This window comes from Anomaloglossus baeobatrachus, chromosome 8 (genome assembly GCF_048569485.1).
Source record: "Anomaloglossus baeobatrachus isolate aAnoBae1 chromosome 8, aAnoBae1.hap1, whole genome shotgun sequence".
NCBI classification, from domain to species: Eukaryota; Metazoa; Chordata; class Amphibia; order Anura; family Aromobatidae; genus Anomaloglossus; species Anomaloglossus baeobatrachus.
Genome location: NC_134360.1, coordinates 248,488,547 through 248,505,949, shown reverse-complemented (window position 1 = coordinate 248,505,949; position 17,403 = coordinate 248,488,547). Strand labels below are relative to the sequence as shown.

Below are 17,403 nucleotides of genomic sequence, written 5' to 3'. Positions count from 1 at the left end.
TGCAAACTTCATCAGATCATAGTCTATACGTACATCTGATGACGGATTCCTCCACTACGTGCTCACAATGCTCCTGCTTTCTCTTTGGCCTCCACCGTGGCCTCCTTTGTGCTATATGTGGTGACTGGAGGCCTATGTTTGCTCTCGCCGTATGTCCCGGCTCATACAGGGCAGCACGGTGGCTCAGTGGTTAGCACTGCAGTCTTGCGGTGGCTCAGTGCTTAGCACTGCAGTCTTGCGGTGGCTCAGTGGTTAGCACTGCAGTCTTGCAGCGCTGGGGTCCTGGGTTCAAATCCCACCAAGGACACCATCTGCAAGGAGTTTGTATGTTCTCCCTATGTTTGCGTGGGTTTCCTCCGGGTTCTCCGGTTTCCTCTCACACTCCAAAAACATACTGATAGAGACCTTAGATTGTGAGCCCCAATGGGGACAGTGTTGCCAATGTATGTAAAGCGCTGTGGAATTAATAGCGCTATATAAATGAATAAAATTATTATTATTATTATTATTATACACACTGTACGTCATCTCAGACGCTGTTCACACGATGTTTTGACATTATTGCATCTTTCATCCATAAGGACAGAATCTTTGTGGGTCGGGTCCTCGCTGTAAAGTCATCCTCTATGATGGGCCCCCTTGTCTTTACTTGAATCTCATGCCGCGCCACCATTGCTGATGTTGGCAGCGTGTGCGCATTGCCGCAGTGCTTCTGTCTTCATTAAAATGGCGCCAGAGTCCACGCATGCGCGAACCGCAATCTCCTCCGCCATTGTATGGCCGACCCTGCAGTGAAGACTGAGAGGCATTGTCACGTGTGCAGATGTGAAAAAACAAAATAAAACGGCACGTGCGCAGACTTCAGCGCCATTATAATGGAGACTGAATCGCTGTGTCAATGTCCACACTCTTTGTGTTTGCGTGTGTATATAATAGATTTTGCACTGAGTGGTGGCGGCACTGATTAGTCACACCTTATAGTGCGGATGCAGGACGGGTGTCTTACGGTGCGGTCAGCAGGGCCATCTCGTGTGTGTGGCCGGCCTCGGGATATGCAGATTGCTGAACAGCCTCTGTAGGAAGTCTACATTGAGCGGTGGGGACAGAATATTGCGTCAAGTCAGACGTTTTATTTGATATTTCTTTGTCGCTCCATTGGGAGACCCAGACAATTGGGTGTATAGCTTCTGCCTCCGGAGGCCACACAAAGTATTACACTTTAAAAAGTGTAACCCCTCTCCTCTGCCTATACACCCTCCCGTGGATCACGGGCTCCTCAGTTTCAAAAGCGTCTAGCCAGGCTTCCGCAGGTCCGCACGTTCCTGCAGGGGGTTTGCCACATGGTCCCACCTTACAAGCGTCTGCTGGAACCCTGGGATCTTAACAGGGTGCTAACGGCTCTTCAGAAACCACCTTTCGAGCCGCTGCGGGATGTCTCTCTATCACGTCTTTCGCAGAAGGTGGCCTTTCTAGTGGCAGTCACATCACTTCGGAGAGTGTCTGAGCTTGCAGCGCTGTCATGCAAAGCCCCCTTTCTGGTGTTTCACCAGGATAAGGTGGTTCTGCGTCCTGTCCCGGAATTTCTCCCTAAGGTGGTATCCCCTTTTCATCTCAATCAGGATATCTCCTTGCCTTCATTTTGCCCTAATCCAATTCACCAGTGTGAAAAGGATTTGCACTCTTTGGATCTAGTGAGAGCACTCCGGTTCTACGTGTCTCGCACGGCGCCCCTGCGTCGTTCAGACGCGCTCTTTGTCCTTGTCGCTGGCCAGCGTAAGGGCTCTCGGGCCTCCAAGTCAACCTTGGCTCGGTGGATCAAGGAACCGATTCTCGAAGCCTACCGTACTTCTGGGCTTCCACTTCCTTCAGGGCTGAAAGCCCATTCTACCAGAGCCGTGGGTGCGTCCTGGGCATTGCGGCACCGGGCTACGGCTCAACACTTTCACGAAACACTATCAAGTGCATACCTATGCTTCGGCAGACGCCAGTCTAGGTAGGCGAGTCCTCCAGGCGGCGGTTGCCCACCTGTAAGAGGGGGCCGGTTTCGGCTCTTTTTATTGAGGTATTCTTTTACCCACCCAGGGACTGCTCTTGGACGTCCCAATTGTCTGGGTCTCCCAATGGAGCGACAAAGAAGAAGGGAATTTTGTTTACTTACCGTAAATTCCTTTTCTTCTAGCTCCTATTGGGAGACCCAGCACCCGCCCCTGTGCCCTTCGGGCTGTTTGTTCTTTTGTGTACACATGTTGTTCATGTTGATTTGTTCTTTGGGTTATGGTTTTCAGTTCTCCGAACATCCTTCGGATTGAATTCACCCTAGTCCAATTTATAAGTTTTCTCCTTCCTGCTTTTGCACCAAAACTGAGGAGCCCGTGATCCACGGGAGGGTGTATAGGCAGAGGGGAGGGGTTACACTTTTTAAAGTGTAATACTTTGTGTGGCCTCCGGAGGCAGAAGCTATACACCCAATTGTCTGGGTCTCCCAATAGGAGCTAGAAGAAAAGGAATTTACGGTAAGTAAACAAAATTCCCTTCTTTTTGTTCTCCTTTTCTTTAGATGAAGAAGGCATAACATTGACAATCTACCGCTTTGACCCCGGCCGGGAGAAGCCGGGCGTTGAGGGGAAAGTTCCCTCGGCTCTGTTACCTGGAGATATTGCTATTCCGTGCACGGTCTGTTTGCAGGAAGCCTCCGCAGGCGCGGCGCTGCACACTCCCGAGGACTTCACATCTGCTTTTAAGGTACATTGGCTGATATTTTATTTTTTTTTAAATTACGAACATGATTGTATCAAAATTGTCTAATAACAACATAACTGTTACAATAGCCCTTCCGTAAGATTAAAAGGGGTTTCCACTACTCGGACAGCCCCTTCTCAAACTCTGTTTCCCCCCCAAGTAAAATAACAGCTATACTCACCTCCGGTGTCAGTGACAATGTCACATGATCCTGATCCCTGCAGCCAATCAGCAGCCACTTTCCTGTTTCCTCCCTCCGATGTAATTGACAGCCGGAGGAAGTGAGATCTGCGGCCGCCGGCGCACGTTCTCTGGATGTCAGGTTTGTCCAAAGGCGGAGACAGTGAAGTGGCCGCTGATTGGTTGCAGGGCTCACATGATGAAACAATGTCACAAACTGGGGCGGCCCTGCGGGACCCTGGGGCGGCCCTGCGGGACCCTGGGGCGGCCCTGCGGGACCCTGGGGCGGCCCTGCGGGGCACTGGGGCGACCCTGCGGGGCACTGGGGCGGCCCTGCGGGGCACTGGGGCGGCCCTGCGGGGCACTGGGGCGGCCCTGCGGGGCACTGGGGCGGCCCTGCGGGGCACTGGGGGCGGCCCTGCGGGGCACTGGGGCGGCCCTGCGGGGCACTGGGGCGGCCCTGCGGGGCACTGGGGCGGCCCTGCGGGACACTGGGGCGGCCCTGCGGGACACTGGGGCGGCCCTGCGGGACACTGGGGCGGCCCTGCAAGAATGAATTTTCTGCCACATGGACCACCCCAGTTTTACAATATATGCATACTTATGTTGTACTAGGATAGAAGGGAGTCCTTGAGCATGTTATTATAACATGTCTTTTCGGCAATTTGCACTTTATATTAGATACTTACTTTGACAGATTAACTGTAAGCGTAGGAATCGAGACATGCTGATATGTTAGTACACCCAGGTGGAGGGCTGGATGTCTGCTGTTGATTGCATGCAGTTTATGGTGAAGTTATATGGCAAGAAAAGATTATAATTCTCCTTTTAGTTAGCACAAAAAAAAAAAGTTTATTTGGAATGGATTTAGGGGAAAATGTTCCTGTGTGTAGATATTACTGTTATCTCCCGGTGTAGCGCCCCCTGGGGTTTTTTAGCATGGACACTCTTGTGGGCAGGGGCATAAAAAAGAACGTTAGGGGACGCCATAACTAGTTTAATGATTTAATAGGCAAATGTAATATTGGTTGCCTGCCTTACTGGAGCAGCAGCTGCAGGGAAAAAATGAAATTCTACACTTTCCCTGCAGCTGCTGTCTTTCAGTCATCAGTGTGGTATGGAAGCAGTTAAAGTTACAGCTCGCAATATAGGGAGCACAGCCCCACTTTCTGGGTGGAGGGAGGCCGGGCGCCGACCCACTGTTTGGGGTGGAGGAGGCCAGGCCCCAACCCGCTTTTTTGGGTGGAGGAGGGGGAGTGGGGGGAGGAGGCCAGGCCCCGACCCGCTTATTGAGTGGAGGGAAAGGGGGGGGGAAGGAGGCCAGGCCCTGACCTGCTTTTTGGCTTGAGGTGTGGGGGGCAGGGGGGGGCCAGGCCCCGACCCGCTCTTTGGGTGGAGGTGGGGGGGGGGGAGGAGGCCAGGTCCTTACCCACTTTTTGGGTGGAGGTGGGGGGGAGACCAGGCCCTGACCCCCTTTTTGGGTGGAGGCGGGGAGGAGGGGGAGGCTAGTCCCTAACCCACTTTCTGAGTGGAGGTCAGGGGGGAGGCCAGGCCTTGCCCTACTTCCTGTAATCCATCTCTGTGGCTGGAGACCGTTTACATGGGACTGCAGACAGTGGGCAGTAAGTGAGATGGATGGTGACCCCTAGTGGTCGGTATTTAGTCCTATATTGGCGGTAAGGCGTTCTTTATAGCTGCTTTGCGTATTGTCTGGCAGCAGCGGCTCTGTGTAATCCCTCATCTGTGCGTCGTCTGAGGCTGGAATAACTATTATCTCTGGCGTCTGCGGTTTCGGCTCTTCGTGCGCCTCTTATTGCTGTGATCTGGTGTTGGCCTTTTCCAGGATCATTCGCTTCCTTTTCTTCTTCCCTCCTCTGTTTTCCGCACGAGGCTGATCTACTCCTCTCTGAATGTCAAGTAGGAAGAAGGAGATGGAAATTGCCGGCGTCCGGCTCTAATTGTATTGTTTCTCAGATGAAAAAGGAATGTTTCTGTATTCTTTTATTACGTTTTAAGGGTCTGCAGAGTCATCTTCACAGCAGAGAAGCCTTGGATCTCTCCAAATTGCTCACTTTGAGAGCTCATATCACTTACCGGGAGAACATGGACAATCTTCACTTTGATCTTCGCTGGGCGGCCGTCACCGTGGCGAATACATTTGAGAGCACTCCCATAAAGCCTGTCCCAATTATACCCACGGCCCTCGCCAGGAACCTGAGCAGTCACAATAATATTGCCCAGCTTCAAGGAACACACAAATGCGGGTAAGCTGCTTTTATTCTGAGTGTTCTTTTAATAAAAAATCCAAATACTCCCGGCGCGGCTCGACATGAGCTCGTCCTCCCGACCCCGCCTCAAGGGTTTAGAAGACACTTGTTTGTTTCTATTTACCAGACACTTATTCTTGTATTCCTGAGATGTGCTTTATGTTGAGTGCATCTACACCAAAGTATTTTTGCAAAGTTTTAAGGAGTGGGGGGAGAGGAGATGTTGCAAAATATATATTCGGACCATGGTCTGTGTATAGAGAAGTGTCTCCTGTACTTATGGAAGCAGCGACACGACCTCACGGACCACTTCAACTACATTGCAATTTTTTTTATTTTATTTGTTTGGTCTTGCATAGAAGATACATGGCTAACGGCCAGAATTTTCACTTAAATACTGCAGCATTTGGGGAGCAAATCAGACCTCGATAACTATGATATAGCGCCTATGTGCACTTATCTGTTATCTTTGTGTCCTTAAATTGTAATTTTAATTAATAATAAGTAGCAAACCTTAATGCACACAATTTCTGAAAAAGAAAAGCATTTTTTTCTTCATCCCTCAAATTAATAACACAATGGAGAAAGTGTTAAAAAAAATATATACAAATTAAAATCCGTTGTAAAAAAAATAAACGTACTATTGGGCATTGCTGCATCTGTAAAGTTTGATCTATTAAAATGTAAAATAATTGAACCCTGTAAATGCTGTGGGGGGGGGGGGGGGGGGTCAAAATTGCCACCTTTTGTTTCTTGCACCTTCCACAAAATATAAAGCAATCAATACGTTATTTCTTTTTCGCTCCTAATTGGGAGACCCAGACAGTGGGTGTATAGCTACTGCCTCTGGAGGCCGCACAAAGAACTACACTCAAAAGTGTAAGGCCCCCTCCCCTTCTGGCTATACACCCTCCCGTAGGAGTACGGATTCCTCAGTTTTAGCTTTGTGCGCAGGAGGTCAGACACGCACGCATAGCTCCATTGTTTTTAGTCAGCAGCAGCTGCTGACTATGTCGGATGGAAGAAAAGAGGGCCCATACAGGGCTCCCAGCATGCTCCCTTCTCACCCCACTGTATGTCGGAGGTGTTTGTAAGGTTGAGGTACCCATTGCGGGTACGGCGGCAGGAGCCCACATGCTGATTCCTTCCCCATCCCTTTTTACAGGGCTCTGGGTGAAGTGGGATTTACTGGTCTCCAGGCACTGAGACCGTGCTCCATCTACAGCCCCTGGAGAAGATGCTGGATGGAGCGGAGTACATCAGGGACATGGCCCTGCTTCCTCAAGGTACTCTGTGTCCCCGTGCATTTGGCGCTCACACCGCAGCATGCTGGGTGTTGTAGTGCGCCGGGGACATCAGCGCTGCGGCGCTTGTGCCATGGCCTCATTCAGCTTCGCTGAAGCAGGCACACTTCTGGGAATCGGTCGCGCCGGCCGCTGGGACTGCGGCGCGGCTGGCACTTGTGGTGCGCCGGGGACTTCAGCGCGGGCCGCGCTTTTACGGCGGCCGCGCTGATAACTCGAGTCCCCGGCTTTTGCGGCCTGCTTCCGTTCGTTCCCGCCCCCAGACCTGCCAGTCAGGAGAGGGGGCGGGACGCTGGTCAGTGCATCAGCGCCGAGGGCTGGAGTCGTTTTTACATACTCCAGCCCTCACAATAGGCACAGAGGGGACACTGTTTCCCGCACTTTTGTTTAGGAACTCCCACGGACCGCCCCTCTCCACAGACGCCGGCAGCCATTCCTGCTGACACGCTGAGCTGCAGAGGGGAGCCGGGGAGACCCAGACAAGGAATTCTGCGCCTCTTACCCGCTATTCAGCGGGCGGTAAGCAGCCCTCAGGGCTCACCCCCTCTTGTGCCAGTAGTATTCTTAGTATTTTGTTTCTACAAATACTTTGTATTGCATAGCGCTGGTCGCCCTTTGGCTATAGACTCTCTCACATTGCAGAGAGCCAGCAGCATGTCGTCCGTAAAACGGAAGGGTGCCAAGGCACAGACATTATATGCTTCCTGCACCGCATGTGGGACTTTTCTACCGGCAGGCTCCACGGACCCCCATTGTGGGCAGTGCTCGGCCCCTGCGGCGCTTGCACAGTCGGGACCTCTGCTGGACGTGACCCAGGGTGTACCACCTGTGAATGCTGTCCAGGTGACAGGAACTGAGTTTGCAGCTTTTGCTGACAGAATGTCTCTCACTATGTCACAAATTCTTGACACATTGCGAGCTAGGCCTGTACTTCAGGCCACGGACACTGTGCAATCATTGCCCCCTGGTCCCCCTCAGCTGAGTTACCTCCAAGCTCCGGGACGGGCACATACACCTCAGGGTGAAGACTCTGACTCGGACGATGGCCCCGGGCAGCCTAAGCGGGCTCGCTATGACGGGCCTTCACATTCATCTCAACGGTCAGGATCCCAGCGAGATGAATCTATGGGTGATGAGGCGGACGTAACTGATCAGGATTCTGATCCTGGGACCGCTCTCAATCTAGATACACCAGATGGTGACGCCATAGTTAATGATCTTATATTTAACATCAATAAGATGTTAAATATTTCCCCACCAGCTCCTCTTGTAGAGGAGTCAGCTTCGCAGCACGAGAGAATCCATTTCAGATACCCTAAGCGTACATTAAGCACTTTTCTGGACCACGCTGACTTTAGAGACGCAATCCAGAAACCCCACGCTTATCCTGAAAGGCGTTTTTCTAAACGGCTTAAAGATACACGCTATCCTTTTCCCCCTGAGGTGGTCAAGGGTTGGACCCAGTGTCCAAAAGTGGATCCTCCAATTTCCAGGCTTGCAGCTAGATCCTTGGTTGCAGTTGAAGATGGAGCGGCACTTAAAGATGCCACTGACAGGCAGATGGAGCTCTGGCTGAAATCCATCTATGAAGCGATTGGAGCGTCATTAGCGCCATCTTTTGCGGCCGTATGGGCACTCCAAGCTATCTCAGCCGGGCTTGCGCAAGTCGACTCAGTCACACGTGCATTTGCCCCGCAGGTAGCACCATTGACCTCGCAAATGGCGGCATTCGCGTCGTACGCGATTAATGCTGTTCTTGACGCTACAAGCCGCACGGCAGTGGCGTCAGCCAACTCCGTTGTTTTGTGTAGGGCCCTGTGGTTGAGACATTGGAAAGCAGATTCTCATTCCAAGAAGTGCTTAACCAATTTGCCTTTTTCTCGTGACCGATTGTTTGGAGAGCGTTTGGATGAAATCATCAAACACTCCAAGGGTAAGGACTCATCCTTACCGCAACACAGACAAAACAAACCCCAACAGAGGAAGGGTCAGTCTGGTTATCGGTCCTTTCGAGGACCGGGCAGGTCCCAATTCGCCTCGTCAAAAAAGACTCAAAAAGACCAGAGACGCTCAGATTCTTGGAGGTCTCAGTCACGCCCAAAAAGGACAGCCGGAGGAACCGTTGCCAAGACGGCGTCCTCCTGACTTGCGGTCTCCGATTCCCACACCCGCGGTCGGTGGGAGGCTTTCCCACTTTGGCGACATCTGGCTGTCACACGTCAAAGACCGTTGGGTGAGGGATATTCTGTCTCACGGGTACAGGATAGAGTTCAGTTCTCGTCCGCCAACTCGTTTCTTCAGAACTTCACCACCAGACCGAGCCGATGCTCTGTTGCAGGCGGTGGCCGCTCTAAAGGCGGAAGGAGTGGTGACCTCCGTCCCTCTTCAGGAACAAGGTCACGGTTTTTACTCCAATCTGTTTGTGGTCCCAAAAAAGGACGGATCGTATCGACCCGTCCTGGATCTAAAGTTGCTCAACAGACACGTAAAAGTCAGGAGGTTCCGGATGGAATCCCTACGCTCCGTCATAGCCTCAATGTCTCAAGGAGATTTTCTAGCATCAATAGATATCAAAGATGCGTATCTCCACGTGCCGATTGCACCAGAGCATCAGCGTTTCCTACGCTTCGTCATACACGACGAACACCTGCAGTTCGTAGCGTTACCTTTCGGTCTGGCAACAGCCCCCCGGGTCTTCACCAAAGTCATGGCAGCAGTAGTAGCTGTTCTGCACTCGCAGGGTCACTCGGTCATCCCGTATCTAGACGACCTGCTTATAAAGGCACCCTCTCAAGAGGCATGCCAGCACAGTCTGAAGGTGGCACTAGACACTCTCCAGAGTTTCGGGTGGATTATCAACTTTCCAAAGTCTCATCTAACCCCGACCCAATCTCTGACTTATCTTGGCATGGAGTTTCATACTCTCTCAGCGATAGTGAAGCTTCCACTGGACAAGCAGTGCTCGCTACGGACTGGAGTGCAATCTCTCCTTCAGAGCCAGTCGCACTCACTGAGGCGCCTCATGCATTTCCTAGGAAAGATGGTAGCAGCAATGGAGGCAGTCCCGTTCGCGCAGTTTCATCTGCGCCCTCTACAATGGGACATTCTACGCCAATGGGATGGGAAATCGACGTCCCTCGACAGGACTGTCTCCCTCTCTCAGACTGCCAAGGACTCTCTGCGTTGGTGGCTTCTCCCCACCTCATTGTCACAGGGAAAGTCGTTCCTTCCCCCGTCCTGGGCAGTGGTCACGACGGATGCGAGCCTATCAGGGTGGGGAGCGGTGTTTCTCCACCACAGGGCTCAGGGGACGTGGACTCAGGAAGAGTCCACCCTGCAGATCAATGTTCTGGAAATCAGAGCAATCTATCTTGCCCTGCGAGCCTTCCAACAATGGCTGGAAGGCAAGCAGATTCGGATTCAGTCGGACAATTCCACGGCGGTGGCGTACATCAACCACCAAGGGGGAACACGCAGTCGCCAAGCTTTTCAAGAAGTCCAGCGGATTTTGACGTGGGTGGAAAGCAGAGCGTCCACCATATCCGCAGTTCACATCCCAGGCGTGGAAAACTGGGAAGCAGACTTTCTCAGTCGCCAGGGCATGGACGCAGGAGAATGGTCCCTTCACCCGGACGTGTTTCAGCAGATCTGTTGCCGCTGGGGGACGCCGGACGTCGATCTGATGGCGTCACGGCACAACAACAAGGTCCCAGTTTTCATGGCACGGTCTCACGATCACCGAGCACTGGCGGCAGACGCCTTGGTTCAGGATTGGTCGCAATTCCGACTCCCCTATGTGTTCCCACCTCTAGCATTGTTACCCAGAGTTCTCCGGAAAATCAAGTCCGACTGCCATCGAGCCATACTCGTCGCTCCAGATTGGCCAAGAAGGTCGTGGTACCCGGATCTGTGGCATCTCACGGTAGGCCAACCGTGGACACTACCAGACCGTCCAGATTTGCTGTCTCAAGGGCCGTTTTTCCATCTGAATTCTGCGGCCCTGAACCTGACTGTGTGGCCATTGAGTCCTGGATCCTAGCGGCCTCAGGTTTATCTCATGAAGTTGTTGCCACAATGAGACAGGCTAGAAAACCATCCTCAGCTAAGATCTATCACAGGACGTGGAAGATATTCTTAGCGTGGTGCTTGGCTCAAGGGTTTTCTCCCTGGCCATTTGCATTGCCAATTTTTCTTTCCTTCCTGCAGTCTGGGTTGGAAAAAGGTTTGTCGCTTAGCTCTCTTAAGGGTCAAGTCTCCGCGCTATCCGTATTCTTTCAGAAGCGCTTGGCACGGCTTTCTAAAGTACGCACGTTTCTCCAAGGAGTTTGTCATATCGTTCCTCCTTACAGACGGCCATTGGAACCCTGGGATCTGAACAAGGTTCTCATTGCTCTCCAGAAGCCGCCTTTCGAGCCTTTGAAAGAGGTTCCCCTTTCTCGGCTTTCACAAAAGGTAGTTTTTCTTGTGGCGGTCACGTCTCTTCGAAGAGTGTCCGAGCTAGCGGCGTTATCTTGCAAATCTCCCTTCCTGGTGTTTCACCAAGACAAGGTAGTACTGCGTCCAATTCCAGAGTTTTCTCCCAAGGTGGTTTCTTCCTTTCATCTCAATCAGGATATCACTTTGCCATCTTTGTGTCCGCATCCAGTTCACCAATTTGAAAAGGGTTTACATCTGTTGGACCTGGTGAGAGCACTCAGGATTTACATTTCTCGCACGGCGTCTCTACGCCGTTCTGATGCGCTCTTTGTCCTAGTCGCTGGTCAGCATAAGGGATCGCAAGCTTCCAAATCCACCCTCGCGGTGGATCAAGGAACCAATTCTTCACACATACCGTTCTGCTGGGCTTCTGATTCCATCTGGACTGAAGGCCCATTCTACCAGAGCCGTGGGTGCGTCCTGGGCATTGCGGCATCAGGCTACGGCTCAGCAAGTGTGCCAGGCGGCTACCTGGTCGAGTCTGCACACGTTTACCAAACACTATCAAGTGCATACCTACGCTTCGGCAGATGCCAGCCTAGGTAGACAGGTCCTTCAGGCGGCGGTGGCCCACCTGTAGGAAGAGGCTGTCTGACAGCCCGTTCATGTGGTATCTTTTTACCCACCCAGGGACTGCTTTTGGACGTCCCACTGTCTGGGTCTCCCAATTAGGAGCGAAAAAGAAGAAGGGAATTTTGTTTACTTACCGTAAATTCCTTTTCTTCTAGCTCCAATTGGGAGACCCAGCACCCGCCCTATTTGTTCTTAGGGTTTCGTTTTTCGGGTGGACATGTTGTTCATGTTGTTTCTTAAGTTCTCCGATCTTGTTATCGGATTGAATTTGTTTTTGAAACTGTTATTGGCTTTCCTCCTTCTTGCTTTGGTACTAAAACTGAGGAATCCGTACTCCTACGGGAGGGTGTATAGCCAGAAGGGGAGGGGCCTTACACTTTTGAGTGTAGTTCTTTGTGCGGCCTCCAGAGGCAGTAGCTATACACCCACTGTCTGGGTCTCCCAATTGGAGCTAGAAGAAAAGGAATTTACGGTAAGTAAACAAAATTCCCTTCTTCTTTATCGTTCCTATGGGAGACCCAGACATTGGGTGTATAGCTTCTGCCTCCGGAGGACACACAAAGTACTACACTAAAAAGTGTAGCTCCTCCCTCTGAGCATATACACCCCCTGGATAACCAGATCTAGCCAGTTCAATGCTTTGTGTTCAGGAGGCATACATCCACACATGCATTCTCATCTGATTTTTCATTTTTGGAAAGTTTTTGAAGAAATGTGGGTCCAAGCCTGGACTCCCGGCATGTCCCTTCTCACCCCACTGTGTCGGCGGTGTTGTTAAGGTTGATTCCAAGGCTGGAGCCTTACATGCCGCCCTCCTTCACCATCCCTCGGGCTCTGGCTTGAAGTGGGAGCCAGCATGGTCTCCATGCCTGGCAGGAGTCCGGTCTCCATCCGCAGCCCTTCAGGATCCTGCTGGACGGAGCACTCATCCCCAGGGACTTGGAACCCTGCGTCTCAGCAAGCTAAGTACCAGAGACGTTTATATTCTGGGGTCCCTGTACTTTATTATGTGGGGAGAGTGTGCTGAGTGAGTTTTCTGACATATCCGGCCGGTTCTCTGGCTGTCGCCTGAGAACCGCGCCGAGGGTGCCTGCGCGCCGGCCGCACCGCTCAGATTTAGGCCCCGGCTTCACCGGAGGCCTACTTTCGGTTTCACTGCCCTCGCATGTCATTCATGCAGAGGGACAGTGCGGCTCCGCCCAGCGGCCGTTCGGCACAGGGGAGGGACACTCCTCTCTGAGTACATGTCCCCTCCCCTGTAAGTCTCCTTGGCCCTCCAGATCCCGCTCTCAGAGCAGGTCCCGCCCCCTCTCCTCGCTCCGGCGCCATTTTTATCAGCGTTCTTCTCTGCGATCAGCGCTGGCTGCAGCATCCCTGCTAAGCTGCTTGGGGGTCCGGGCTGTGGGATCTGGAGGGCACACAAACGGTCTGGTAAGCCACAACCTCCGGTTGTGGACCTTCTTATATACTCTCTGGGGGTCATTCTGGCTCAGAGCCCGCACTCCAGCAGCATGTCTCACACGAGGAGCAAGGCTGCAAGGCTGTACTCAGTATGCACTGCATGTAAGCTCGTGCTGCCTGAACCGAGCACATATCCACATTGTGATGCCTGCTCTAACCTGACGATGCCTCAGCCTGGAATCGCACCCACAGTGGTCCCTCCGGCTGTGCTCCGGCTCCGGTGGCTGAACCCCCGGCTTGGGTAGAATCCTTCTCTAGGTCAATCTCCCAGTCTTTTGCCGACTCCATGGGACAGCTGTCCCGGACTTTGCTGAACATGCATCAGCCCCCTTCTCAGGGCGCCTCTGCTGCTAGGGCTCTCTCAGCGGAGCTCACAGAGGATTCATCATCTGGTCCCAGACCCCGTCCTCCTAAGAGGAGACGCAGGGCTCCCTCTCCTTCCTCGTCCCGCGGCTCTGTTTCAGAAGCTGACTCGCAGGACGAGGAGGATGCCTTTACTGGGGGCTCGGAGGCTACCTCCATGTGCCCCATTGATCTGTCCGAAAGTGACTCAGATGTTAGTGATTTGATTGCGACCTCCATGTGCCCCATTGATCTGTCCGAAAGTGACTCAGATGTTAGTGATTTGAATGCGTCCATTAATTCTGTACTGGATCTCAATCCGCCAGTATCAGAGGAGCAACCCTCTCTGGCAGAAAAGCACCAGTTTACCTTGCCTAAGAGGACAAGGAGTATGTTTTTTTTAACCACTCCAGTTTTCAGGCCACTGTGACCAAGCCTAGGGCCTGTCCTGACAAACGCTTCCCAAAGCGTGGTTCTGATGACCGTTTTCCCTTTCCACCTGAGGTGGTCAAGGAGTGGGCTCATTCACCAAAGGTAGACCCTCCGGTGTCTAGACTCTCAGCCCGGACCGTTGTGTCGGTGGCTGATGGCACCTCCCTTAAGGATTCCACTGACCGCCAGGTTGACCTTCTGGCCAAATCTGTATATGAGGCGGCAGGGGCCTCGTTCTCCCCATCTTTTGCAGCAGTGTGGGCTCTCAAAGACATCTCTGCTTCTCTAGAGGAGATGCATTCCCTCACCAGGGAATCTATGCCCGAAATGGTTGCCTTAACTTCCCAAGCTTCAGCTTTTTCATCCTATGCCATGTCTGCCATGCTGGAGGCATCTCACCGCACTGCGGTGGCTTCGGCTTATACCCTCGCTATCCGCAGGATCTTGTGGCTTCGAGAGTGGAAGGCAGATGCTTCTTCAAAGAACTACCTTGCTGGGCTCCCTTTTGCTGGGTCCCGGCTGTTCGGTGAACAACTGGATGAAATTATTAAGGAAGCTACTGGCGGGAAGAGTACTTCCATGCCACAAACTAAAACCAAGAAACCTGCCCAGGGTAGGAACCAGTCGAGGTTTCGTTCCTTTCGTTCCTCTAACTGGTCATCCTCTAAGCCCTCAGCCTCGTCCACTAACTCAGCCAAGGACCAAAAATCCAACTGGCGCACAAAGGCGCGTCCACAGAAGACCGCAGGAGCTGCTGCCACTAAGGCAGCCTCCTCTTGACTATCTAGCCGCGCCAGCAACGTCCTTGGTCGGTGGCAGGCTCTCCCACTTTGGCGACGTGTGGTTTCAACACGTCTCCGATCAGTGGGTGCGGGATATCATCTCCCACGGCTACAGGATAGAATTCTCTTCCAGCCCGCCAAACAGATTTTTTTCTGTCAACTCCCCCCTGCTCCAAGGCCGCTGCCTTCTCTCAGGCCGTGGCATCCTTGCAGGCCAACGGAGTAATTGTACCGGTTCCCGCCAAGGAACGGTTCAGAGGTTTCTACTCAAATCTCTTCCTAGTCCCCAAAAAGGACGGTTCCTTCCGGCCCATCCTGGACCTCAAGCTTCTCAACAAGCATGTCCGGGTGCGGCATTTTCGCATGGAATCTCTGCGATCAGTCATTGCCTCAATGACCCAAGGAGATTTCCTGGCATCCATCGACATCAGAGATGCCTATCTGCATGTGCCAATTGCAGTTTCACACCAGCGTTGGCTACGTCTTGCAATCGGAGAGGAACATTTCCAATTCGTGGCTCTCCCCTTCGGGTTAGCCACGGCCCCTCGAGTATTCACCAAGGTCATGGCAGCAGTGGTTGCGGTTCTGCACCTCCAGGGGTTGGCAGTGATTCCTTACCTGGACGACCTTCTAGTTAAGGCTTCATCCAGCGCAGACTGTCAGCGGAGTGTCTCGCTCACTCTCGCCACTCTAGCCCAATTCGGGTGGCTTGTCAATCTGCCCAAATCCACTCTGACTCCGACCCAGAGGCTCACGTACCTAGGGATGCAGTTCGAGACTCTGCCGGCACTTGTGAAGCTGCCCTTAGGCTATGTCCGCACGTTGCTTTTTACCTGCTTTTTTGCTGCTTTTTCAACTGCAGCGTTTAATGCCAAAATGGTTGTGTTCTGCTTTTCAAGCAAAGTCTATGGGAATTTGGGTTTCTTGTCCGCACTATGCAGTTCAAACTGCAGCCTTTTTGTTGCAGAACTTTGGTCAAAAACTCAGCTTTGCAGTGCAAAACCCAAATGGCAAAAACAATTGACAGGTCAATTGTTTTTGCCATTTGGGTTTTGCACTGCAAAGCTGAGTTTTTGACCAAAGTTCTGCAACAAAAAGGCTGCAGTTTGAACTGCATAGTGCGGACAAGAAACCCAAATTCCCATAGACTTTGCTTGAAAAGCAGAACACAACCATTTTGGCATTAAACGCTGCAGTTGAAAAAGCAGCAAAAAAGCAGGTAAAAAGCAGTTAAAAAGCAACGTGCGGACATAGCCTTAGTCAAACAGCAGTCCCTCCATCTGGCGGTGCGCTCTCTGCTGAGGCCCCGCCGTCATTCCATCAGGCACCTCATGCAGATGCTGGGTCAGATGGTGGCGTCAATGGAGGCTGTTCCCTTTGCCCAGTTCCATCTGCGTCCTCTGAAGCTGGACATTCTCCGCTGTTGGGACAAGCGGACTTCCTCCTTGCACAGGCTAGTGGCTCTGTCGCCACAGACCAGGGGCTCCCTTCAGTGGTGGCTTCGGCCCCTCTCTCTGTCTCAGGGACGCTCCTTCCTGGCCCCGTCCTGGGTGATTCTCACCACGGATGCCAGTCTATCCGGCTGGGGAGCGGTATGTTTCCACCACCAAGCACAGGGCACTTGGACTCCGTCCGAATCAGCCCTCTCGATCAATGTGCTGGAAACCAGAGCTGTGCTTCTAGCTCTCCTAGCCTTTCACCACCTGTTGGCGGGCAAGCACATCCGAGTCCAGTCAGACAACGCGACAGCGGTTGCCTACATCAATCACCAAGGCGGGACACGCAGCCGCCTGGCAATGTTGGAGGTTCAACGCATCCTTCGATGGACGGAGGACTCCAAGTCCACCATATCCGCAGTCCACATCCCAGGCGTGGAAAACTGGGAAGCAGATTATCTCAGCCGTCAAACCGTGGACAGTGGCGAGTGGTCCCTGCATCCGGCAGTGTTTCAGTCAATCTGCCGCAAGTGGGGCACTCCGGAAGTGGATCTAATGGCATCCCGGCACAACAACAAGGTTCCGGTTTACGTGGCTCGCTCCCACGATCCTCAGGCCTTTGCAGCGGACGCTCTGGTTCAAGATTGGTCCCAGTTTCGTCTGTCCTACATGTTTCCCCCTCTAGCTCTCTTGCCCAGAGTTCTGCGCAAGATCAGAATGGAGGGCCGTCGGGTCATCCTCATTGCTCCGGACTGGCCCAGGCGAGCTTGGTACCCAGACCTGCTCCGTCTGTCCGTAGAGGTGCCGTGGCATCTTCCGGACCGTCCAGACCTTCTCTCACAAGGTCTGTTTTTCCGCCAGAATTCTGCGGCTCTCAGATTGACGGTGTGGCTCTTGAGTCCTGGATCTTGACGGCTTCTGGTATTCCTCCTGAAGTCATCTCCACTATGACTCGGGCTCGGAAGTCTTCCTCGGCCAAAATCTATCACAGGACCTGGAGAATTTTCCTGTCCTGGTGTCGCTCTTCCGGCCATGCTCCTTGGCCTTTTTCCTTGCCGACCCTTCTGTCCTTTCTACAGTCCGGTCTGCAGCTAGGATTATCCCTCAATTCCCTCAAGGGACAAGTCTCGGCTCTGTCAGTGCTGTTCCAGCGGCGTATCGCCCGGCTGGCTCAGGTCCGCACCTTCATGCAGGGCGCGTCTCACATCATTCCGCCTTACCGGCGGCCCTTGGATCCCTGGGACCTCAATTTGGTCCTCACGGCCTTGCAGAAACCCCCCTTTGAGCCTCTTAGGGAGGTTTCTTTGTTTCGTCTTTCACAGAAAGTGGTCTTTCTAGTGGCCATAACTTCCCTCAGGAGAGTCTCTGATTTAGCTGCGCTCTCTTCGGAGTCACCTTTTTTGGTTTTTCA

The 17,403-nt window shown here is 52.7% G+C and overlaps 1 protein-coding gene across 1 annotated transcript in view; it reads left to right on the top strand.

Moving 5' to 3' along the window:
* STIL (STIL centriolar assembly protein) overlaps window positions 1-17,403 on the top strand; it is a 93,170-nt gene that overhangs the window by 3,681 nt on the left and 72,086 nt on the right. The window contains exons 2-3 of the mRNA XM_075322158.1: window positions 2,558-2,742; window positions 4,936-5,183. Of these exons, the coding sequence (XP_075178273.1) occupies window positions 2,558-2,742; window positions 4,936-5,183 (433 nt within the window). The remainder of the gene's footprint in view (window positions 1-2,557; window positions 2,743-4,935; window positions 5,184-17,403) is intronic.